The 24,695-nt window shown below is 43.2% G+C and overlaps 1 protein-coding gene and 1 long non-coding RNA gene across 2 annotated transcripts in view; one reads left to right on the top strand and one right to left on the bottom strand.

Annotated features, from left to right (window-relative positions):
• Nucleotides 1-2,274, bottom strand: part of LOC141059137 (uncharacterized) — an 83,413-nt gene extending 81,139 nt beyond the window's left edge. The window contains exon 1 of the long non-coding RNA XR_012222390.1: nt 2,222-2,274. This is a non-coding gene — a long non-coding RNA (uncharacterized lncRNA). The remainder of the gene's footprint in view (nt 1-2,221) is intronic.
• Nucleotides 2,275-2,340: 66 nt separating this feature from the next.
• Nucleotides 2,341-24,695, top strand: part of EIF2S2 (eukaryotic translation initiation factor 2 subunit beta) — a 34,867-nt gene continuing 12,512 nt past the window's right edge. The window contains exons 1-7 of the mRNA XM_073555404.1: nt 2,341-2,511; nt 14,897-15,077; nt 17,449-17,549; nt 20,268-20,403; nt 20,481-20,581; nt 23,620-23,768; nt 23,863-23,919. Of these exons, the coding sequence (XP_073411505.1) occupies nt 2,497-2,511; nt 14,897-15,077; nt 17,449-17,549; nt 20,268-20,403; nt 20,481-20,581; nt 23,620-23,768; nt 23,863-23,919 (740 nt within the window). The 5' untranslated portion in view covers nt 2,341-2,496. The remainder of the gene's footprint in view (nt 2,512-14,896; nt 15,078-17,448; nt 17,550-20,267; nt 20,404-20,480; nt 20,582-23,619; nt 23,769-23,862; nt 23,920-24,695) is intronic.

Genomic DNA, 24,695 nt, shown 5'->3' with positions numbered 1-24,695 from the left:
AGATCACATGCTTTGAAACTGACAAGGGGCAGTACCCCGAAACACAGTGTCTGAAAATTGAGATTCTGGTTTTCGCTTTTATCCTAAGTCATGTAACAAGGCTCGTTAAAGGGTTGACATTGACTTCAATAATTGCAATTTCCTATAGGTGGCACTAGAGTTGTGTCATTGGCTACAGCAGAACAAAGTGAAGGTTCTGGAGAGGCCATCTCAGTCTCCTGACCTCAATATCATTGAGCCACTCTGGGGATCTCAAGCGCGCAGTTCATGCTAGGCAGCCCAGGAATTTACAGGATCTGGAGACTTTTTGCCAAGAAGTGACAGCTTTACTATCTGAGAAAATAAAGAACCTCATCCACAACTACCACAAAAGACTTCAAGCTCTTATTGATGTTAGAGGTGGCAATACACGTATTAAGAAATGGGGTATGTGAACTTTTGATCAGGGTCATTTGGATCTTTTGGGTTGTCATTATGATTTAAAAAGAGAAAACCCAGTAGTTTGACAATAAATGGCTTCACCCAACCACTAACCATGAGTGCAGAAAAAGTTTTGGTGTTATCATTCAGATTCTCTGAAAAAAGGCCAAGAAAGCAAAAATTCTGCTGGGACATGTACATTTTGAGCACGACTGTATAGCCTTGTTGTATTGAAAAAAAAAATCCTTCGACACAATTTCGAGAAATGGTTCCATGACCAAATCAAGGTAACACTGAGCTATTAGTGTACCTGAAATAAGGACTACAGGTGGATATAAATAGTCTACACACCCCTGTTTAAATGCCAGGTTTTTGCTGTATAAAAAGAAAAATATGCCAATAAAAATAATTTCAGAACTTTTTCGACCTTTAATGTCACCCATAATCTGTACAATTCAATTGAAAAACAAACTGAACTATTTTTGAATAAAATGAAAACCAAAGAACTAAAATAATGTGGTTTCATAATACTTACACTGTTCCCGAATAAGTATTTCTTACACTCAGTGGTTGCAAGTTTCAGACAAATTCTGGTCAAAGGTTTTGCACTAAGGTATGAAGGCTTTCTCTGTCCAACGAACTTGTGAATTGCGGTAGGTCCAACTCCTATGAACCCCAGAAATCCTGAGAAGTGGGCTCTGAAGTTTCCCATCAGAAGGAATTAAAGGATGAGGATATGCACCTCTGCCCCATATATTCCCGGTGGGAGTGGCTGGAACCCCAGCAATAAGGACATTTCTTCCTATCGTAAGGGAAAAGAGCCGCGTGCATGCGCGAGGTGTGAATGACGCCAGCACTTGTAAGCCATGTTATCACGCTCACATTGGTGCAATAGCATGTTATATGGGCCGACTAGTCTGGGGACACAAACGCACCATGGACTAGTCAAAGGCCTCATTGACATATCATAGAGGGACTTTAGAAATACTTCTTATAAAGATCTGCTTATGTGTGTAATGTAATTATGGGACAGTAAGGCAGGGTATTTCCATATGCACACACAACTGCTGGTGGTCCTGGGGGCACGGGGGACCTGACAGGTTCCTTTTAACCTCTTAACAATAGGCTTTTTAACGATGGCAGTTAAGGGGCCTTATTCCTCAGCGCCACTTTGTAACGGTGCTGAGAAATAAGTGATTAGCGCCCCCCCAGCGTCAGAAAATCTCCGAGGTCTCGGCTACCGGGGGTAGCCGAGACCCCAGAGAGTATGATTCGGGTCAGTTTTTACTGTTCCCAGTCTTGTGATCGCCATTATTCATCGAATAACGACGATCGCAAAACAAAAATAAAATAAAAATAGTCTGATTTCCTATTAATTTCCCTCTCCTCTGATATAACAAAACATGGGAGAGAGAAATGGGGTTAGAGTTGAGGCTAGGGTTGTGGGGTCTATAGAACGGGCTGTGTCGAGGGTGGAAAGGTTGAGGTAACGCTCCGCGCGGGCCACTACAATCGCCCTTTCATGATGCCAACTTCCAAAGTGCCCAACCCGCCTCCGGGGAGAATAAAGCTTTATTATTTTCTTTTACGAGACTTCAGCAGGATGTAGCCCCCCAACAATGTCACCTACAACCACAGGACTGCCCACCTTACTAACAGCACTAATGGGGGCAGGTTGGTAGCACTAGCATAATAGTGAGAGCAATATGAGGGCAGAGGTTACCCATAAATAAAAGACTCTGTCATGTAAACGTCGTCAGCTGGAATTCACCATAGAGATTGATGGGAGAGAAAAATTTACCATAACGGACGGTCACACTGCAACACTTAGGGCATAGGAGACGGAAGAACTACACTTCCCAGGTGGCATTGCGGCGGCGCAAGCTTTTTACCTGCTTGTCGTTATCCTGATGACGTCAGGGTTCCAGGACGCGTGCGCACAGACGAGTGAGTCGCTGAAGCTGATGTAAGAGTAGAGACCGGGTGAAGCGGGCATACAACGAGGCACAGCACGGCCGTGTACACACTGACCATCTCCACACCGCAGCGCAGGCAGCACCGGGAATCGACGCCATCATGTCAGGAGACGAGGTGAGGAAAGCGGAAGCACGAGGGCGCAGGACACATGTGCGTCGCCGGCTGCGGGAGGGAGGGGAGGCCTGAGCCGTGCGGCATGGCAGAGCCGTGTGAGCCGTGGTGAGGGGCGGCTCTGTGGCCTGCTCCCCGCCCTGGTCACACTCTGCTCCTGTGCCGATCAGTGAGGTGTGCCCCATCTGTAAATGTATGGGCGATGGGGAGCCTACCCGTCCTCAGTAGTGACTGCCCGCCCTACCATGAAGGGGGACTAGTGCCACCTCCTGATCCAGCCCTGCTCTGGTATTACAGCCCTGGTGTGTGGTGTCCCTGGGGGGAGGTTAATGGTGCTGCACTCACAGGGAGTAGGGATGTTCTGGGGGGAGGTTAATGGTGCTGCACTCACAGGGAGTAGGGATGTTCTGGGGTGAGGTTAATGGTGCTGCACTCATGGGGTGTAGGGATGTTCTGGGGGGAGGTTAATGGTGCTGCACTCACAGGGAGTAGGGATGTTCTGGGGTGAGGTTAATGGTGCTGCACTCATGGGGTGTAGGGATGTTCTGGGGGGAGGTTAATGGTGCTGCACTCACAGGGAGTAGGGATGTTCTGGGGTGAGGTTAATGGTGCTGCACTCACGGGGAGTAGGGATGTTCTGGGGGGAGGTTAATGGTGCTGCACTCACAGGGAGTAGGGATGTTCTGGGGGGAGGTTAATGGTGCTGCACTCACGGGGAGTAGGGATGTTCTGGGGGGAGGTTAATGGTGCTGCACTCACGGGGAGTAGGGATGTTCTGGGGGGAGGTTAATGGTGCTGCACTCACAGGGAGTAGGATGTTCTGGGGGAAGGTTAATGGTGCTGCACTCACAGGGAGTAGGGATGTTCTGGGGGGGAGGTTAATGGTGCTGCACTCACAGGGAGTAGGGATGTTCTGGGGTGAGGTTAATGGTGCTGCACTCATGGGGTGTAGGGATGTTCTGGGGTGAGGTTAATGGTGCTGCACTCATGGGGTGTAGGGATGTTCTGGGGGAAGGTTAATGGTGCTGCACTCATGGGGTGTAGGGATGTTCTGGGGTGAGGTTAATGGTGCTGCACTCATGGGGTGTAGGGATGTTCTGGGGGAAGGTTAATGGTGCTGCACTCACGGGGTGTAGGGATGTTCTGGGGGGAGGTTAATGGTGCTGCACTCACGGGGTGTAGGGATGTTCTGGGGGGAGGTTAATGGTGCTGCACTCACAGGGAGTAGGGATGTTCTGGGGGAAGGTTAATGGTGCTGCACTCACAGGGAGTAGGGATGTTCTGGGGGAAGGTTAATGGTGCTGCACTCACGGGGAGTAGGGATGTTCTGGGGGGAGGTTAATTGTGTTGCACTCATATTAGATCCTTGCCTATGTAGTCACTACACATCACAGCTAATGGGTGCCACCTCCCCTCTCAGTTTTTGCCCATTTACAAGCTGACGAGGGTACATGTGGCTGGTAGAGTGGGTGGTCCGATAATGGATACAGGAGAGGTTTGGGTATTTAGTTTAGGTAACACGTCCCCCAATCACTCTTATTGTCTAGCAGTATATGGCACAAACCCACAATGAATAGGCCCTATGGATGTAGTAGAGGTGGATATGTTGCACCCCATCTTAGCTAGAGAGGAGAGTCCCTGCAGTATATGTGTCTGAAGACCCCACTTGTCCTTTCATTACATAATCGACTTTGGGGGTCTCCTCATTGGTTAGTTCAATTCTCTAAAATCTCATTTCATATTCAGTTGAGCGCCTCCCGGCCATCTCTGACGGGTCCATAGACCACGATGGAGAGCATGTGAGATTATCGCTCCACTCAAACGGAACCGTTCAGTGCTGTGTGCCTGGGATCAGTGAGGGTCCCAGTGATCTACGGAATATGTGATAGCAGCACTGCAGCCTTGCAGCTCTGGGGTCAAATCCCACCAAGGACAACATCTGCAAGGAGTTTGTATGTTCTCCCCGTGTTTGCGTGGGTTTCCTCTGGGTACTCCGGTTTCCTCCCACATTCCAAAGACATACTGATAGGGAATCTAGATTGTGAGCCCCAGCGGGGACAGTGCCGATAATGTCTGTAAAGCGCTGTGGAATTAATGGCGCTATATAAGGGAGTAAAATTAAATAAACGTTAATTAATTGACTAGTATATGATGATCAGCATACTTTAAAGCAATGTTGGCACGCTCCAGTCCTTAAGGGTATACTCCCACGGTCAGTATTAAGGCTGCACTTTGGACGCAGCACATGTTCGCTCCATCCAAAGCGCTGCCGGCTTTTGAATGCCAGTGATTCTGCATGTGCTCATTGATCCTTGCAGATTTACAGCGTCCTATACATTGTATGGGTGACTTTATCTTGCGGAGACTGAGCGGCTCAGCAAGATAAATAGACATGCTGAGGTCTAGAAAGACGTGCCACATGTGCGTCTCCGCATGGAAGCCGGAGGCGTCCCTGCACGCATAGTGGACATGGGATTTCATGAAATCCCATCCACTATGCTGTAACATCAGGACGCTGCGGAAGTACACAGCATCCAATCCGCAGCGTTTACTCACCGTGGGAACATACCTTAAGAGAATTTAAAGGTACTGTCACACTAAGCAATATCGCTATAACTTGTGACGTTATAGCGATATTGCTAGCGAGATAGCTATGTCTGATACTTCCCTACGACCCGCTCCCCCGCTGGTTATCGCTGATCGCGCGAGAATGTCCAGGACTGTTTCTCGTCGTCAGCTTCCTGCGGCGCTTCCTGTGGAGAGACGAGCGACGCGTGGACACGGGCGGGAGGACGTCAGGATCGCCGTGTCTGACAGGTAAGTAGCGACCCCCGACCCCTGCGATGTCGCTGGTGAGATCTGCCTGTGTGGCAGCTCACTAGCAACCACTTAGCGATGCACCAGCGATCCTGACTGCGTCATATCGCTGGTTGGGATCGCTGGTGCATCGCTAAGTGTGACAGTACCTTAACATCATATTCTTAGGATTTCCTTCGTATTGCACAGGGGATGGAATTATCAATTGGAAAATACAATGCAAACCCTGAAAACAGGATATGCTGGGGAACACTGCTTTACAGGGACTCCGACAGTAGGTTCATGCTACCCAAACCAAGGGCGTGATGACTCGGACACCGGCTGCGTTTTTGCTGTGGCATTTCAGAGAAAACATACCCGCTCTAGTCATGCTGCCTGTGGTTTGGGCCGCATGCATCTCCTCTTAAGTTCCCTTTAATGCCTCCTTGCTCTCATGCTACTGTGGAATGCCTGGATGGATGAGACTCCCCGTTAGGAGCAGGGCTGTGGAGTCGGTGCTCATTTTGGTGGAGTTGGTATAAAATGGACCGACTCCGACTCCTAAAATATATAATAAATTGGGTACAGTAGTTCAATGCAGGATGTGCTGAATATTTTTTCATAGGAATTTGGGAAAGTTATGAAATGTCCTATAAATGGCTGTTATATTCCTGATCTAAGGCTACATTCACACACAGCGTTTTTCCTGTGTTTTTTGAGGATACGTTTTTCAGCTGCAAAAGCAGATCAGCTTTCTAAAAAACCGCATCACCTGAAAGGTTTTTGAGCTCATAGATAATGTTTTCAATAGCAAAAGCAGATTAGAAATCTGCTCTATCTATCCATTTATCCATATCTGTCTATCCATATCATATCTGTACCAAAAAGAATGAAAACCGGGTAGTACACCAATATATATTCTGTTCTATCTAAATATCTTGATTATTGGATCATAAAAATGATTAAATGTCTGAGGTTCACATTGTACTACAATAAATTTTTCACTTAAATATAAGCAATATGTGTGGGAGTCGGAGTTGGAGTCGGAGTCGGAGTCGCAGGTTTGGCTTACCGACTCCACAGCCCTGGTTAGGAGCCCACTGTATTAATCAGGGGTGCTGTTTCCAGTGATTAACCCCATTTTATGCATGCAGCTAAATACCCTGACCGTTATTGGTGAGGAGGATCCTAGATCTGTTTTCTGTTCTTAGTTCCATGTTTTTGCTAGTAGTAGAGCACAAATGGCTCTGTACATTGACTCTATTTACCAGGCTGCGTCCTCAGTTTCTCAGTGTCACGTCGGTCACCTTCCCGTGGCACTTTATTGTGCAGCAGTTCCATCAGGCTTTGCTTACACAGGAAATCCGCATACATCTAGATCTGCAGCGGCTGGTATATGATGTATTGTGCTTTCTCCTTGTGTGGCCATATATATTGAATAACAAGTAAGGAAATCCTTTTTTTCTTTCGTTTGTACATTGTCTTATCTTTTGGAGTTAGTGCCCTTTTATTAAAGAGACAGTGGCCAGAAACTGGCATATGACATTTGGCTTCAGTTGTGATTATCTGATCAGCTATCCATATGCAGGCAGCATTATTACAAGCTTCTTTTTTTTTTCCATGTGCTGACATCTATTAGACATCGGGCTCAGCGGCCCACACATCTGCCTTCAGCGTGAAGCTCAGTGTACCCACTAGAAGGTGGAGGATGTGGCCTTATTCCCTTGACAGTATTTGGAATCCAATGTCGACAGTAGATCGTACAGAAAGAAAATGATCAGCGAGAGAATCGCTTCTCTTCTGATTTGCCCATTTGTGGTTTTCACACAGAACTGATAAAATGGTGACGTGGATAAGGCCTAGAGTTGAGACCCTACGGAAACGTCTGCATCTTGTGAGTGATTAGCGAGAAAAGGCTGAGTACTGCGTTCAGCTTCTTTTTCTTTATTGTGGTTATTGGGGTTATTGTGGCACCTTAGATGCAGAATGACCCGTTACCTGTGCCACCTCTGAAGCAGGTACAGGGCAGATTTGGGGCCGGTGATGGCACTCTCCATACAAAAACTTCCCACCGTCATAGAATTTTCAGTGTATGTTTTCTAAGTGGAAAATCTGCAGCTTATTACACAAATGGCAAAGTGGATGAGGTTTTACCAAGTGACACCCACACATGGTGAAGTTTAGCCCTTTGTATATAATCTATAACATTGTAATAGTGATTACTGAAACAAGTCCTGCCCCATGATCCTTTACACTTTGTGGCAGGAGTCACTCTCCACCATATTGCCAATAAATCCGACGGGCGTAGCCAAGATGCCGGGTATATTTTTCAAGAAAGCCTTTTTAAGACATAGAAAAGTTAAAAATCGTGATGTTTTTTCATGCCATCAATTGGAAAATGACGAGATTTATACCTCGGCCTTATGTGGCTAAGATGCCGCATTTTTTAACTTTTTGATGTCTTAAACAATAAGATTTCTTGAGGAATATACTCATAATCCTCGTATCTTCTGAAAACAATCAGAAACGTACCTACTAGCGAATAATAAAAAAAATAATTTACGCCAAGATTTGACTGTAAGCCTTCTCTTAGGACATGGGCACGGGGTGAATATGTGGTGGAGAGTCCACTGCAGTATTTAGTCACTGCAGAATTGTCATGTGTGCATGTAAACCCATAGGTTTATGATCCCATGGTGATTTGCCTATAATATTCCTCTTAGAGTTTTTGTGGACAAAATTTGAAATATTCTCTTTTGCCGTAAGTGCAAAATATTCTGTTTTGCTGTATTTACCCCCCTTTCAATAGTGACAACTAGTAATGATCACCCTGCCCCCCCAGAAGAAGCACATTGCGTCACGAAATGCGTGTTGGGGTCTGCCTCATCCACGACTGCAGCAGGTTTGTTTCCTCAGTCTGCCCATGCTCTGTTACTTTGTGTCATCTAGTATACCGGATACCTGTTAGTGCCTGTACTTAGCCCGGTTCCCTCCTGGATCCTTACCTGTATTTGGAATGTCTTCGTGTGTGTGTGTGTGTGTGTGTGTGTATATATACAGTACAGACCAAAAGTTTGGACACACCTCATTCAAAGAGTTTTCTTTATTTTCATGACTATGAAAATTGTAGATTCACTCTGAAGGCATCAAAACAATGAATTAACACATGTGGAATTATATAATTAACAAAAAAGTGTGAAACAACTGAAAATATGTGTTATATTCTAGGTTCTTCAAAGTAGCCACCTTTTGCTTTGATTACTGCTTTGCACACTCTTGGCATTCTCTTGATGAGCTTCAAGCGGTAGTCACTGGAAATGGTCTTGAAGGAGTTCCCAGAGATGCTTAGCACTTGTTGGCCCTTTTGCCTTCACTCTGCGGTCCAGCTCACCCCAAACCATCTCGATTGGGTTCAGGTCTGGTGACTGTGGAGGCCAGGTCATCTGGCGTAGCACCCCATCACTCTCCTTCTTGGTCAAATAGCCCTTACACAGCCTGGAGGTGTGTTTGGGGTCATTGTCCTGTTGCAAAATAAATGATGGTCCAACTAAATGCAAACCGGAGGGAATAGCATGCCGTTGCAAGATGCTGTGGTAGCCATGCTGGTTCAGTATGCCTTCAATTTTGAATAAATCCCCAACAGTGTCACCAGCAAAGCACCCCCACACCATCCACCTCCTCCTCCTCCATGCTTCACGGTGGGAACCAGGCATGTAGAGTCCATCCGTTCACCTTTTCTGCGTCGCACAAAGACACGGTGGTTGGAACCAAAGATCTCAAATTTGGACTCATCAGACCAAAGCACAGATTTCCACTGGTCTAATGTCCATTCCTTGCGTTCTTTAGCCCAAACAAGTCTCTTCTGCTTGTTGCCTGTCCTTAGCAGTGGTTTCCTAGCAGCTATTTTACCATGAAGGCCTGCTGCACAAAGTCTCCTCTTAACAGTTGTTGTAGAGATGTGTCTGCTGCTAGAACTCTGTGTGGCATTGACCTGGTCTCTAATCTGAGCTGCTGCTAACCTGCGATTTCTGAGGCCGGTGACTCGGATGAACTTATCCTCCGCAGCAGAGGTGACTCTTGGTCTTCCTTTCCTGGGGCGGTCCTCATGTGAGCCAGTTTCTTTGTAGCGCTTGATGGTTTTTGCCACTGCACTTGGGGACACTTTCAAAGTTTTCCCAATTTTTCGGACTGACTGACTGACCTTCCTTTCTTAAAGTAATGATTGCCACTCGTTTTTCTTTACTCAGCTGCTTTTTTCTTTCCATAATACAAATTCTAACAGTCTATTCAGTAGGACTATCACCTGTGTATCCACCAGACTTCTGCACAACACAACTGATGGTCCCAACCCCATTTATAAGGCAAGAAATCCCATTTATTAAACCTGACAGGGCACACCTGTGAAGTGAAAACCATTTCCGGTGACTACCTCTTGAAGCTCATCAAGAGAATGCCAAGAGTGTGCAAAGCAGTAATCAAAGCAAAAGGTGGCTACTTTGAAGAACCTAGAATATAAGACATATTTTCAGTTGTTTCACACTTTTTTGTTAATTATATAATTCCACATGTGTTAATTCATAGTTTTGATGCCTTCAGAGTGAATCTACAATTTTCATAGTCATGAAAATAAATAAAACGCTTTGAATGAGAAGGTGTGTCCAAACTTTTGGTCTGTACTGTATATCTACATACATATAAAGTTACTACCTGTGTGATACTTTTTTGACTCCTATTAGGCGCTCATATAGGCCTATATATCACTACCTTGCTCTTACGTTGCACTAAGGTGTTGCTGCCCTTTGAATTTTATATATTTGTTCATATTTCTACCAAGCTTTGTTTGTATAAAACTTGTACTAAAGCTATATACTTTTTTAGTACTGCTGTTATCCATTTCTCTTTTGGTTATCCCATTCAGTAGTGACAGCTGGTGATGAGCGCAAGTTCTTGTTACTTGGTTACGTACCGAGTATCACTGGTGCTCGAGTGACATGTTGGAATCCCCATCGCCAATGTTTTACAGCTGTTAGATAGCAACAATACATGAAGGGATTGCCCTTGTTTGTCAGGCAATCCCCGCATGTTTTGTGGCTAACAGCTGCGGAAATCGAACATGTCACTCGAGCACCCGCGGTATTCTGTGCATACCCGAGCATCCTAGGCAAACTCAAGTAATGACCACCAGTGAGAGCCTTTCTTAGGAAAAAAAAAAAAGCCCAATACCCCGTAACCAGATAAGTGACGTTACCGTTATCGGTATAGTTTCCTCTCAAAACAAGTGAGTTTGGCTAAAGCGAAATCTGTCCTGGTAAATGTAGTCTTACCCAGCAGCAATCAGTATTTCAGCCCCCAGAGAGCCTGAAGTGTTGTCTGCTCCTCTTATCACCAGATCACCACAGAGAAATGTTTAATTCTTTGCCCCGCTCTCCTCTAAACAACTGTTTGCCATGTGTGTCCATATGAAGGAGGACCTCTCAGTCATCTGGAGTGGGGTGGGGAAAAGCCATCCAGGGACCTCATCAGACTAGTCGGGTGGACCTCATCAGACTAGTCGGGTCTCCCCAATAGTCCTCAGCTAGCTTTTCAAACTATTGTTTTCTATGCAATGCTGGAGCTTTTCAATCATGCAGCCAGACTCTGCTTCATTCTGACCATAGTTTGGGCAGTGTGAAGCTGTTGACAGGATTTCTTGCATTTGCACTGTATATTACCTCTGGTGTGGCTTCAACTTCCAGTAATCTTATCTGCCAGAAATCTTCGGGTTGAGTTCTCCTGAGCGAAGCTATCAACACAGTTACAACTCCTGCTATTGGGACCTAGCCCGGACATACAGTTTGTGATGCTCTGTGGATGGTTGTCTCCTGGTCTGGTACAGTCACTGTTGGGTTGGATGAATATATGTTGCACCAGGTTTATTAGCTTAAACCCTTAAGCCCCAAGGGTGTTTTGCACTTTCATGCCCGGGCCAATTTTTACAATTCTGACCACCGTCCCTTTATGAGGTCATAACTCTGAAACGCTTCCATGGATCCCGGTGATTCTGACTTTGATTTCTCGTGACATATTGTACTTCATGTTAGTGGTAAAATTTCATTCAAATAACTTGCGTTTATTTGTGAAAAAAAGGAAAATTTTGAAAATTTCACAGTTTTCCAACTTTGAATTTTTATGCCCTTAAATCACAGAGATACGGCACACAAAAAACTTGATAAGTAACATTTCCCACATGTTTACTTTACATCAGCACAATTTTGGAACCAAAATTTTTTTTGTTAGGAAGTTATATGGGTTAAAAGTTGACCAGCGATTCCTCATTTTTGCAACACCATTTTATTTTTACGGACCACATCACATTTGAAGCCACTTTGAGGGGTCTATATGATAGAAAATACCCAAAAGTGACACCATTCTAAAAACTGCACCCCTCGAGGTGCTCAAAACCACATTCAAGAAGTTTATTAACCCTTTAGGTGCGTCTGAGAAATTTTTTGAATGTTTAAAAAAAAAAATGAACATTTAACTTTTCACAAAAAAATTACTTCAGGTCCAATTTTTTTTATTTTACCAAGGGTAACAGGAGAAGTTGGACTGCAAAAGTTATTGTGCAATTTGTCCTGAGTACGCTGATACCTGATATGTGGGGGGAACCACTGTTTCGGCGCATGGCAGACCTCAGAAGGGAAGGAGCGCTGTTTGACTTTTTCAATGCAAAATTGGCTGGAATTCAGATCGGACGCCTTGTCACGTTTGGAGAGCCCCTGATATACCTAAACAGTGGAACCCCCCACAAGTGACCCCATTTTGGAAACTAGACCCCCTAAGGAACTTATCTAGTTGTGTGGTGAGCACTTAGAACCCCCCAGTGCTTCACAGAAGTTTACACTCCCGGGCGTGAAAATAAAAAAAACGTATTTTTTCCACAAACATGATCTTTTAGTCCCCATTTTTTTTATTTTCCCAAGGGTAACAGGAGAAATTGGACCCCAAAAGTTGTTGTCCAATTTGTCCTGAGTATGCTGATACCCCATATGTGGGAGAAAACTACTGTGTGGACACACGTCGGGGCTCGAAAGAGTAGTGACGTTTTGGAATGCAGACTTTGATGGAATGGTCTGCGGGTGTCATGTTGCCTTTGGAGAGCCCCTAATGTACCTAAACAGTGGAAACCCCCCACAAATGACCCCCTTTTGGAAACTAGACCCACCACGGAACTTATCTAGATGTGTGGTGAGCACTTTGAACCCCCAAGTGCTTCACAGAAGTTTTTACTCCCCGGCGTGAAAATAAAAAAATCATTTTTTTCCACAAAAATCATATTTTTGCCCCCAATTTTTTATTTTTCTAAGGATAACAGGAGAAATTGGACCCCAAAAGTTGTTTTGCAATTTGTCCTGAGTAGGCTGATACCCTATATGTGGGGGTAAAAACACTGTTTGGGCGCATGGCAGAGCTTGGAAGGGAAGGAGCACCATTGACTTTTCAACTCCGAATTGGCTGGAATTGAGATCAGACGCCATGTTGCATTTGGAGAGCCTCTGATGTGCCCAAACAGTGGAAACCCCCCCAATTATAACTCCAACCCTAACCCCAACACACCCCTAACCCTAATCTCAGCCCTAGCCCTAACCCTAGCCCTTATGGGAAAATGGAAATAAATACATTTTTTTAACTTTATTATTTTTCCCTAACTAAGGGGGTGATAACGGGGGGTTTGATTTACTATTTATGGCGGTTTTTATATTTGGCAGCTGTCACACGCTAAAAGACGCTTTTTATTGTAAAAATAGCTTTTGCATCACCACATATTGAGAGCTATAATTTTTCCATATTTTGACCCACAGAGTCAAGGTCTTATTTTTTGCGGCACGAGTTGACGTTTTTATTGGTACCATTTTCGGGCACGTGACATTTTTTGATCGCTTTTTATTCCGATTTTTGGGATGCAGAATGAACAAAAACCAGCGTTTCATGAATTTCTTTTGGGGAGTGCGTTTACACCGTTCCACGTGCGATAAAATTGATAAAGTGCTTTTATTCTTTGGGTCAGTACGGTTACAGCGATACCTCATTTAGGTCGTTTTTTTATGTTTTGTCGGTTTTATGCAATGAAAACTATTTTATATAAAAAATAATTATTTTTGCATCACTTTATTCTGCGAGCTATAACTTTATTTTTTCACTGATGATGCTGTATGGCGGCTTGTTTTTTGCGGGACAAGATGATGTTTTCAGCGGTACCATGGATATTTATATGCGTCTTTTTGATCGCGCGTTATTGCACTTTTTGTTTGGCTGTATGATAATAAATCATTATTTTTTATTTTTATTTTTTAAGGGGTTCGCTAAAGGGGTTAACTAATGGGACAGTTTTATAGGGCAGGTCGTTACGGATGCGGCGATACCAAATGTGTTCTTTTATTGGTTTTTTTTTTTTTTTTTTATTTCCAAAAAATTAATTTATTGGGGGAATATTTTATTTTTTTTCTAATTTATTTGGCGATTTTTTTTTTTTTTTTTTTTTTTTTTTTTTTTTTTTTTTTTTTACTTTATTACATTGTCCCAGGTGGGACATCACTGTCCTCTGACAGATCGCTGATCTGGCACATCACAGATCACTGTGACAGATCAGCAGGCTTCCTCTGCACTGAGGAAGCCGGCTCCCTGAAGGTCCCCGTCGCCATCTTGGATTCGGGGGCCTGCAGGGAAGGAGCCCCCCGCAGCAGCGCTGCACATTGCGCTGCCGTGGGGGGCTCAGGCAAGCATGGAGGGAGCCCCCTCCCTGCCGATGCTTCCCTTTAACCCCCGGTACACCGTGATCGTGTTTGATCGGTGTGCAAGGGGTTAACGTGTTGGGGCGGTCTGTGACCGCCCCTGACACATTGTGCTGGGTGTCAGCTGTGATAATCTGACACCCGGACGCGATCAGCGGCGCTCACCATGTGGGCGCCGCTGATCGCTATGACGTACTATCCCGTCCCTGGGAATTAAGTCCCAGGGCACATGGACGGGATAGTACGTCATATGGGATTAAGGGGTTAATAAATTTGGTTTGACTTTCAGCTGCGTATGCGCCAAAAAATGTACTCAAGTCATGTGATGATTAGTAGTGATGAGCGAGTATACTCGTTGCTCTGGTTTCCTTGAGCATGCTTTGTGGCTGCTGGACAGGCTGAATACATGTGAGGAATGCCTGTTTGTTAGGGAATCCCCACATGTATTCAGGCTGGCTAGCAGCCACAAATCATGCAGCTGTGCTGACAGAAACTAAATCTCAGAGGACGCCAAAATACTCGGAGACCACCTGAGCATGCTCGGGGAGACCTGAGCAATGAGCATACTCGCTCATCACTGATGATTAGTAATGTAGAATCAATTTGTTGTTTACTTGCCAAGTCTGAACAGGGTGTATTTCTACATTACGAGTCACATGATTGGAGTACATTTTTTGGCCCATAGGCAGCTGAAAGATGCACCCAACCTATTAAGTGTAGCATCCTGTTGGCTCTGGATCCTACTAAACATCAGTCCTGTTAAATTTCTCCATTTGCTTTTTATATGTAGAAATGATAAATTGATAAGTTTTGTATTTTAGATGATATTCGACCCTACCATGACCAGAAAGAAAAAAAAGAAGAAGAAGCCTTTCATGTTGGATGAAGAAGGAGGTGAACAGCCTGTGGAGGAGACACAGGTTCCTGAAACGAAAGAAGTAGAACCAGAACCCGTGGAAGAGAAGGATTTTGACCTGGATGAAGAGTCCTTTAGGAAAAAAGGTATTGTAAAGATATTCTATATGCTGTGTTGGCCATCAGGGTTATTTGTTTTGTCACAGACTGCAGCTTTTCCGTATGATTGTTTTTCACTTTGAGAAGACTGGTCCCATTCTGCTCCATCAGTAGTCTTCTTAAGCTCAGGAGACCTGTTCATCCTGTGAGACAGGAGGGCAGCCTGTAATACCTATACACTCTGTTCCAAATTATTATGCAAAAAATATTTCCTCATATTTTCTCTAAATTACCTATATGAATTGCAGTCATTGTTATTTTCCAGTCATCTAATATTCTAGTATAATTGCAATGTTTTTGAACAAACTGCCTATGAAAACAGTATATTTTTGAAAATAAGAAACACTCAAAATGCATGTTCCAAATTATTATGCACAGCAGAGTTTTCAACCTTTTTATTTTTATTTTGAGCAAATAAATGGTCAATTGTGAAATTATAAGCATTATCAGCTAATTACAAAATGAAATCAAACAGTTTTCAAGTCAAAACTTTATTCTAGGTGATGTTTCATTTGCACATAGGACCCCTTGTTTGAAAGAAGCTTCTGAACTCTCTCGTCCATTGAATTTGTCAGTGTTTGGATGATTTGTGCTTCAATTGTTTTCCATGTGGACAGAATACCCTCCCAGAGCTGTTGCTTAGATGTGAGCTGCCTCCCGCCATCATAGACACTCCTTTTGATGATTCTCCCGAGGTTCTCAATGGGGTTGAAGTCAGGGGAAGATGGTGGCCACACCATAAGTTTGTCCTCCCATAGCAGCCAGAGATGCAGATGTGTTATTTGCAGCATGAGACGGTGCATTATCATGCATGAAAATGATCTTGCTGCGGAAAGCACGGTTCTTCTTCTTGAACCATGGCAGGAAGTGCTGTTCTAGAAACTCCACATAGATTATGGAGTTCATCTTTACCCCTTCAGGGATCCTAAAGGGGCCGACAATCTCTCTCCCCATGATTCCAGCCCAAAACATTACTCCACCTCCTCCATGTTGGCGCCTTAGCCGTGTTTTCATGGGGTGTCCATCAACCAGCCATCCTCCACTCCATCCATCTAGACCATCGAGCATTGCACGGCACTCATCGGTGAACAAAACAGTTTGGAAGTCAGTCTTCATGTATCGTTTGGCCCACTGGAGCCGTTTCTGCTTGTGTGCAGTGGATAGAGGTGGTCGACAGGATGGCTTACGCACAGCTGCAAACCTCTGAAGGACCCTGCATCTTGTTGTTCGGGGGACGTTGGAGGCACCAGCAGCTTCAAAAACTTGTCTGCTGCTTTGACAAGGCATTTTTGCAGCTGCTCTTTTAACCTGACGCAATTGCCTGTTGGAAAGAGTCCTCAGTTTTTCCTTATCAGCACGCACACGTGTGTGCTGGGAATCAGCTACATACTTCTTGATAGTGCGATGATCACAATGAAGTGTCTTGGCAATGTTGATTGTAGTCATGCCTTGACCTAAATACTCCACAATTTGTTGCTTCTCAGCAGCCGACATCCTTTTTCTTTCCCATTTTGGCAAAAAATGTAGGCTGCTTAATAATGTGGAACAGCCTTCTTAAGTAGTCTTGCCTTTATTTGGACACACCTGCCAAACTAATGTGCACAGGTATCTGCAATTGCTTTCAGTGATATAAAGAGCCCTGACACACATCACCATCAATGAGTTTAAATGACAAACAAAAAAATTCTAACCTTATCACTCCTAAACTTTTTGCATAATAATTTGGAACACAGTTTATAGTAGTAACTGTAACAAAATCATGTCACAACACTTTTGTTAAACTGTAAAGTGGCCCACCTTTTTAAGGTGACCACCTACACTTAAAGTTGAGCAAAAAATTCCCAGTACCTCTTCCCCCATATTCATTACATATACATCCATTTGTGCCAAAATTGGTAGCTTTAAATGATCTTCAGCTGTGTGTGGCCTATAGGATCAGAAATTTCACTTGACACCTTAAAGGGAATCTGTCAGTTGGATGAACCCTCCTATATTGGCATATAGGTAATAGGAAGCCGAATAAAATGAAACCATAACATCTGCGATCCGATGTCTTCTTCCAGTGGAATCCACGCTTTTCTTAAATGAGCTGTTAAGATCTATCGGCCAGATCTATGGGCCAGAAACTGATCTACCTGGGAATCTGCCTCCACAGATTATTATACATAAAGGGTGTGTTAGCAGTGTGATATGCAATGGTTATTAGTGAGATGTAATGGCTGATCTCACTGCAGAGATGTGTGTGCGTATAACTGACCATTTAAATTCTATCCTATCCAAATCATTCCCTCCCTGAAAATCCTGCATTATTGCTCAAGGTCCATGACAAAGTTACTTGAGAATAATATTTCTTTCCTAGATGCACCAGATGATCTGGATGATTTAAATTTCTTCAACCAGAAGAAAAAGAAAAAGAAAACTAAAAAGTTTGATCTGGATGAAGCAGAAGATGGTGTTAAGGTACCTGGAAGTATTACTTGAATTTGTGCTATATGAACATTTATTTGGCAAGTACATTGAAATTAATGAGAGAGATTTATATTTAAAATAACATTTTTGTGGTGTTTTTATTGTTTTGTATTGTTTTTCCCCTATAAAATTTTGACAAGAAAACAAATAAAGTGGGTTTTTTGGCTGGCCTTGTGATATCGACCTGTCCTCAAGATTGGTCATCAATTTGGATTCGTGAGAGTCCAACACAAGGTCTCACACATCATCAACCGTGGTCTTCTCTGGATGTTAACATTCAAATGCCCCGATACAGCATGGCTCCCTTTTGCTGGTTAGTGATTACTGCAGAAAGTTGCATTGCAACTCCACCTTGTTCATCTCTGTTCACTGTGTACGTCTGGCCGCCGACAGAGGGGGTTACGGCTGATCTGTGGGGGATACGGACCCCTACCAATTTGATATCCATAACCTTTCTTAAAGATGGGTCCCCAATATCACAAGGTCAAAACAGTCTTGCAGTTTTCCCGTAGGCCACTAAACTTCATGATATTCTGATGCTTCCTGTTCTGTGGAGATGGTCTTTCAGGAGTTCTCATTATCACAGGTAGGATTAGAATTGCAGGTAACACGTTCACCATAAGTATAGGCCACTGTTCTATCTTACTACTCCCTCTTTTATCTTCATATGTCATCAAGCATGCAAACAGCACCTTGCCTGTGTTTTGTTCCCTTGGCTGCTGTAAACCAAATCTATAAACTGCTGTCCACAAATCAGCCGCTTAGGCAGGATGTTCCCCATAATCATTGGAAGAAAATATAATTGCAAACTGAAATGCAGAAAGCAATGTTTTATTCAAAGAAAGTTATCAACTTTCTATATTGTTTTTAAAAGGGGTTTCCAAGAAATGACACTATAATAATCATTTAAGGGATATTCCCACAATCACATTATTTTTCATAGTGCACTGTAAATGTGCACTTAGCCAGAATCCTACTCCACACTGATGAGGGGCAACACCCCGAAACAGCTGTCTGTGGATGGATACCTGGCCTTGGTATTTCCCTTGTCATATCTGTAAACTCGTAAAGAGCTGGATATTGACTTAAAGGACCACTCAATATGGTGGTAATGGTGGTTTCCGAAAGGAGCCACTCCTTGGCTGGGTCCTTCCCTGGAGGAAGATCTGGCTAGTCCCGTGTTTGAGACTCTTAAATGAGGCTCCACGGACTTTATTTTTATATAGACTACGTCCAACAAAGTTTTTCGTGTGTTTTTTTTTTTTTTTTTCAATTTCCGTGTGCACCTTTGTGCATTCTGTGTCACAGATGTGAATGGGTAGTCCTATTCTTACAGAGCTGTGCCTTCATGATGGGGTAACAATGCAGTCGTACCCTGGCCAGGAGATGATTTGAGGGCTCAAAGGTAACTTTGGCCCATCAGAGAACGATTAATATTATTAAAAACCCATGAGAGTTGTGGGTGCTGTTAAAGGGAACCTGTCTCCAAAAAACGCTATTAGCCTACAAATATGGGGTTAATCTGTAGGTTAATAGCGTTATTAACCTGCCCGGAGCCCGCATTTAAGCCGAATGCTGCGGGGAGAAAATGAACTTTATTCCCTCCTCCCTGACAGCATTGGGGTTTTAGTCACAGGGGAGGCGCTGACACAGCGGGCTCAATTACCGCTCTGAGTATACAGGGCGGCAGCTGTAGCCACACCACTGGCCTGGACTGACAGCAGCTCTGCAGTAAGGCCCCGCGATCAATCAGGGCCGGGGGTGCAGTTACAGCTGCCGCCCTGTAAACTCAGAATGGTGATTGAGCCATCACCGGCATCACCCACTTGACTGAAACCGGAATGCTGCTGGGGAAATAAAGTTAATTTGCTCCCTGCAGTGTTCGGTTAATAACGCTTTTAACCTGCAGATTAACACCATATTTGCGGGTTAAAATCTTTTTTTTTTTTTTTTCTATTGACAGATTCTCTGTTAAAGGTTTTACACTGGGACCCATTAGCCTTTGGTTACACCAATTACCTGACCCACTGATATTTGATACATTATAAAGTAAATCTACATGTAGAATACAGTTTTTCTGTGCCCTCTATGCCCCTGTACACAGTCTGATGTCTAATCAATGGAGGTGTTGTGACAGATAGCTTTCCCTTTTCATAACTCCTTAAACACTGGACTTTCCATGGGATAGATTGGGAGGAGTTGATAACAGCTAGTTGATAAATGTCACTCGTTTAGTGTCTATCCATGGTGTCTGAATTATTATGATGACAAATTCGCTTTAAGACCAATCACCAGGTTTTTGCTTCCTCATCTGTGAGTAGGAAAATACACCCTAATTCCGACCATGTATCATTTAGTTGGTGCAGCTATGGTAACACAGTCCTTTAATGTAGCATGAAGCAGAGCTGAGAAAGCAAACCCCGCTCCCTCCACAGCTTTCTATGTACATTGTCTATTGGCAGTAAGCTGCTCATCACAGAAGGGAGTGGAGTCAGATGACTTGGCATGAGGCAGGTAGTCACAGCAATCATAATGTCCTAGTGATAAAACCCTCATTGTAAGTAAACAGCACACAGCCTAATAACAGACACATTGCATTCAGTGTTTTAATCTCTACTTCTTGGTGTCCTCGGGTTACATAGCAAAACCTGCTGACAGACTGCTCTAAGTACCCCTTCAAATTAAGATTTTCCTAATGTTTACTTCTAGAATCTAAAGATTGAGTCTGACACTCAGGACGCCTCCGAGTCCCAAGAAGATGATTTGGAATTCATGTTAACAAAGAAGAAAAAAAAGAAAAATGTTAAATTCCCAGAGGATGACGACACCAATGAAAAAGATGAAGGTACGTGAGAAGGTGTTATCTGAAAAGCATTTTGTGATATGACTGAAAGTTATGACATTTTGCGTTCCACATTACAGCCTTCGAAGAGGAAGACCTTAAAAAAGATGATTGCATTTCCTTCAGTTCTCAGCATGGACCTGCATGGGCTGGAACTGAAAGGGACTACACATACGATGAGGTGAGTGCTAGATCACTGTACTGATATAAAAGGGACTGTTACCACTAAAATCATGGCAGAAATCTTGTAAAGTGAACACTTGGGTATGAAGAATATTAGCAGCTCTTAACCCCTTAATGCAGAATGACACATTAGCTTGTCAATGTTGGGGGTGCCTGTGGTTGGAGAGCGATATCGCTGTGTCCGTAAAAGTCCAGTCTATCAAGGTATAAAAATTTATCATCCGTAAGGTAAAAGCTGAGGCATGTAGAAGCAAAAAATATACAAAAGCAAAACGCCACACCAGAATTGCTTTTTTTTCAGTCACCATTCTCCCCCCTCAAAATGAGGTGTAAGAAAAATCTATGAAAATGTCATATGTACTCCATATTGGTATCGCTAAAATCGTCAGCTTGCCGTACTAAAAAAAACAAGCCGTTGCGGAAACAAACTTTACAAGTCTTTGAAAATGGCAACAAAAGCCAAAAACATTTATTTTTCATCACTTTTAAATAAAAAAACATGATCACACTGACCTGAAGCATCATGGTGCTAGGCGATTATTACTGTACAATGATTGCCATAAATAACAAAACACACAGAACCAGAGGCAAATAGAATGAAGTAGAAAAATAGAGCAAAAAAAACATATGAAGAGAAAAAAGACCCCTAAAATATAACTTTTATTTAAAGTTGTCTTAAAAATATCGCGTGACTAGGCTAGGACACAGTACAACAAAGAAATCAAGCCACAGTGTATCCATTTATAGTGAAAAAATGAAAGGCAAGCAGTCACAATTTTCTATGTCCAAAGGCACTATATCAGTAGTGAAGAAAGAGGAAACTCCTCGCTGTCTGTTCACTAAATGTATAAGATGGAATATACTTCTGTGTTTGATGTAACAGAACAGACATTTATAGGACTTTTAATGACTCCGACCCAACAGCACTGGTCACTACTGAGCCTGTGCATAAAGTGCAGCACAGATTCATCTCAGCTAAAAGCCCCGATCCTTAGATCAGGAACAGAACAGACATTTATAGGACATTTCATAACTCCGATCCCACAGCACTGGTCACTACTGAGCATGTGCATAAAGTGCAGCACAGATTCATCTCAGCTAAAAGCCCAGATCCTTAGACCAGGAACAGAACAGACATTTATAGGACATTTCATAACTCCGACCCCACAGCACTGGTCACTACTGAGCATGTGCATGAACTGCAGCACAGAGTCATCTCAGCTGAAAGCCCAGATCCTTAGATCAGGAACAGAACAGACATTTATAGGACATTTCATAACTCCGATCCCACAGCACTGGTCACTACTGAGCATGTGCATAAAGTGCAGCACAGATTCATCTCAGCTAAAAGCCCAGATCCTTAGATCAGGAACAGAACAGACATTTATAGGACATTTCATAACTCCGACTCCACAGCACTGGTCACTACTGAGCCTGTACATAAAGTGCAGCACAGATTCATCTCAGCTAAAAGCCCAGATCCTTAGATCAGGAACAGAGCAGACATTTATAGGACATTTCGTAACTCTGACCCCACAGCACTGGTCACTACTGAGCATGTGCATAAAGTGCAGCACAGATTCATCTCAGCTAAAAGCCCAGATCCTTAGATCAGGAACAGAGCAGACATTTATAGGACATTTCATAACTCTGACCCCACAGCACTGGTCACTACTGAGCATGTGCATAAAGTGCAGCACAGATTCATCTCAGCTAAAAGCCCAGATCCTTAGATCAGGAACAGAGCAGACATTTATAGGACATTTCATAACTCCGAATCCACAGCACTGGTCACTACTGAGCATGTGCATAAAGTGCAGCACAGATTCATCTCAGCTAAAAGCCCAGATCCTTAGATCAGGAACAGAACAGACATGTATAGGACATTTCATAACTCCGACCCCACAGCACTGGTCACTACTGAGCATGTGCATAAAGTGCAGCACAGAGTCATCTCGCCTATTGATTTATTCACGTAGGCTGCACACTCCGATTTATTTTAGCATGTGGAATTAAAGCAGAATTGAATTATTGCTGTTTCCTTCCTCCTTACGGAACAAAGATACTTCAAAAATAACTTAAAATATGTTGCTAAACAGAAAAAAAAAAAAGCTTTCAGTGACATGTCAGCATATAAATTCCTGTGATCATACCAGCATCAGCATTGATTCTGAAAGGTAGTGTATCACAGTGTCCACAAAAGTAAGGCTTACAAGCGTGCAATTTTACTTTACACTTTCTGGTCAAAGTCACCGGTGTTCAGTTTGGAGCTTAAGGGGGTTTTCCCACAAACAAAAGTTTATTTTAATTAATACATCTTGGAATGATAATCCTTTCCATAACTGGATGTGTTTAAATAAAATGTCCCTGTGCTGAGATAATCTTATAAATGAGCCCCTGCTGTGTACTGTGTAATGGTCGTGTCTCACCGTACAGGAACATGGTCTGATCATACTACAGCTCCTGGGCAGGGAAGGATACAAAAGAGGGTATACACACAATGGGACAGCACGGGATCACAGCAAATTATTTCTGTGTAAAACGTTGTTGAAAAACAGGCAGTGAAATGTCTTACCTCCGAAAAAGAATCAGCTGTGAGCCTGTGCTTTCTTGTCTGTATACTCTTTTTCTCCCCTGTCCAGGAGCTGTGGTATGATCAGACCATGTCCCTGCACAGTCAGACACGGCCATTACACAGTAGGGGCACATTTATATGATTATCAAAACTACAGCAAGGAACTCCGTACATGACACACCTCTGGAATCAGGATCTCTGTCTCTAAATTATGCTACCCTCAGATTGGATACTGTGAACCTCATGAGATTCCATTTAACACCATTAATAAAATACGGACCCAGAGAAGACATAGTACATGCTACATGTATAAATCACAATTTGAGAACTGGTAATGTCCTGAAGAGACCCAGCCAAAGCTTATAGAGCCTAGGTTGTAAAGTACAGTATCTAGGAACATACATATTTTCTATTCGGATGATGGCGGCATCTTCACGGACCAACAATTCTATTTCTTTCAGCTTCTTAACAGAGTTTTTAACATAATGCGGGAGAAAAATCCAGACATGGTAGCCGGAGAAAAAAGAAAATTTGTCATGAAGCCTCCCCAAGTAGTCCGAGTAGGCACAAAGAAAACTTCATTTGTGAACTTCACAGATATTTGCAAACTGTATGTGCTTCATTTTTATATATTCTATATATTGCATCATTTACGTTCTTGTTTTCGGTAGCATTTTTAATTCTACATATTTTTAACTTTTCAGATTACATCGTCAGCCAAAACATTTACTGGCTTTCCTATTAGCTGAATTGGGTACCAGGTATGTCTACGATACGCACACCCCTCCTCCATGGTCTGCAGAGAATCAAATGTGATGAGATTTGATAAGAACCCCCCGCTTCTTTACGACATGTCTTGATTAGCAAACACGATTATTCCCCATGTAATAACAATACTGATGCATATTTTCTCGTAATGCTCTAAAATACAGTAGGGAAAATAAATATTTGATATACTGCCGATTTTGCAAGCTTTCCCACCTACAAAGAATGTAGAGGTCTGTAGTTTTAACCGTAGGTACACTTCAACTGTAAGAGACAAAATATAAAAATCCAGAAAATCACATTGTATGATTATTAAATAGCATTTTATTGCATGAAATCAGAATTTGATCACCTACCAACCGGCAAGAATTCTGGCTCTCACAGACCTGTTATCTTTTCTTTAAGAAGCCCTCCTCCTCTGCACTCATTACCTTTTTAATAATTGCACCTGTTTGTGAACTTGTTACTTGTATAAAACACACCTGTCCACACACTCATCAATCACCCTCCAACCTCTCCATCATGGCCAAGACCAAAAGCTGTCCAAGGACAATATTGTAGACCTACACAAGGTTCGAATGGGCTACAGGACAATAGGCAAGCAGCTTGGTGAGAAGGCAACAACTGTTGGCACAATTATTAGGAAATGGAAGAAACAAGATGATTAAAAAATCTTCCTCCATGCAAAATCTCATCTCGAGGGGTAAGGATGATTCTGAGAAAGGTAAGGAATATGCCCAGAACTACGTGGGAGGACCTGGTCAATAACCTG

Source organism: Dendrobates tinctorius, unplaced genomic scaffold (genome assembly GCF_039654945.1).
Source record: "Dendrobates tinctorius isolate UK_male_01 unplaced genomic scaffold, ASM3965494v1 ptg000223l, whole genome shotgun sequence".
Taxonomy (NCBI): domain Eukaryota; kingdom Metazoa; phylum Chordata; class Amphibia; order Anura; family Dendrobatidae; genus Dendrobates; species Dendrobates tinctorius.
Note: the sequence above shows the minus strand (reverse complement) of the source record. Positions and strands in the feature narration are given on the sequence as shown.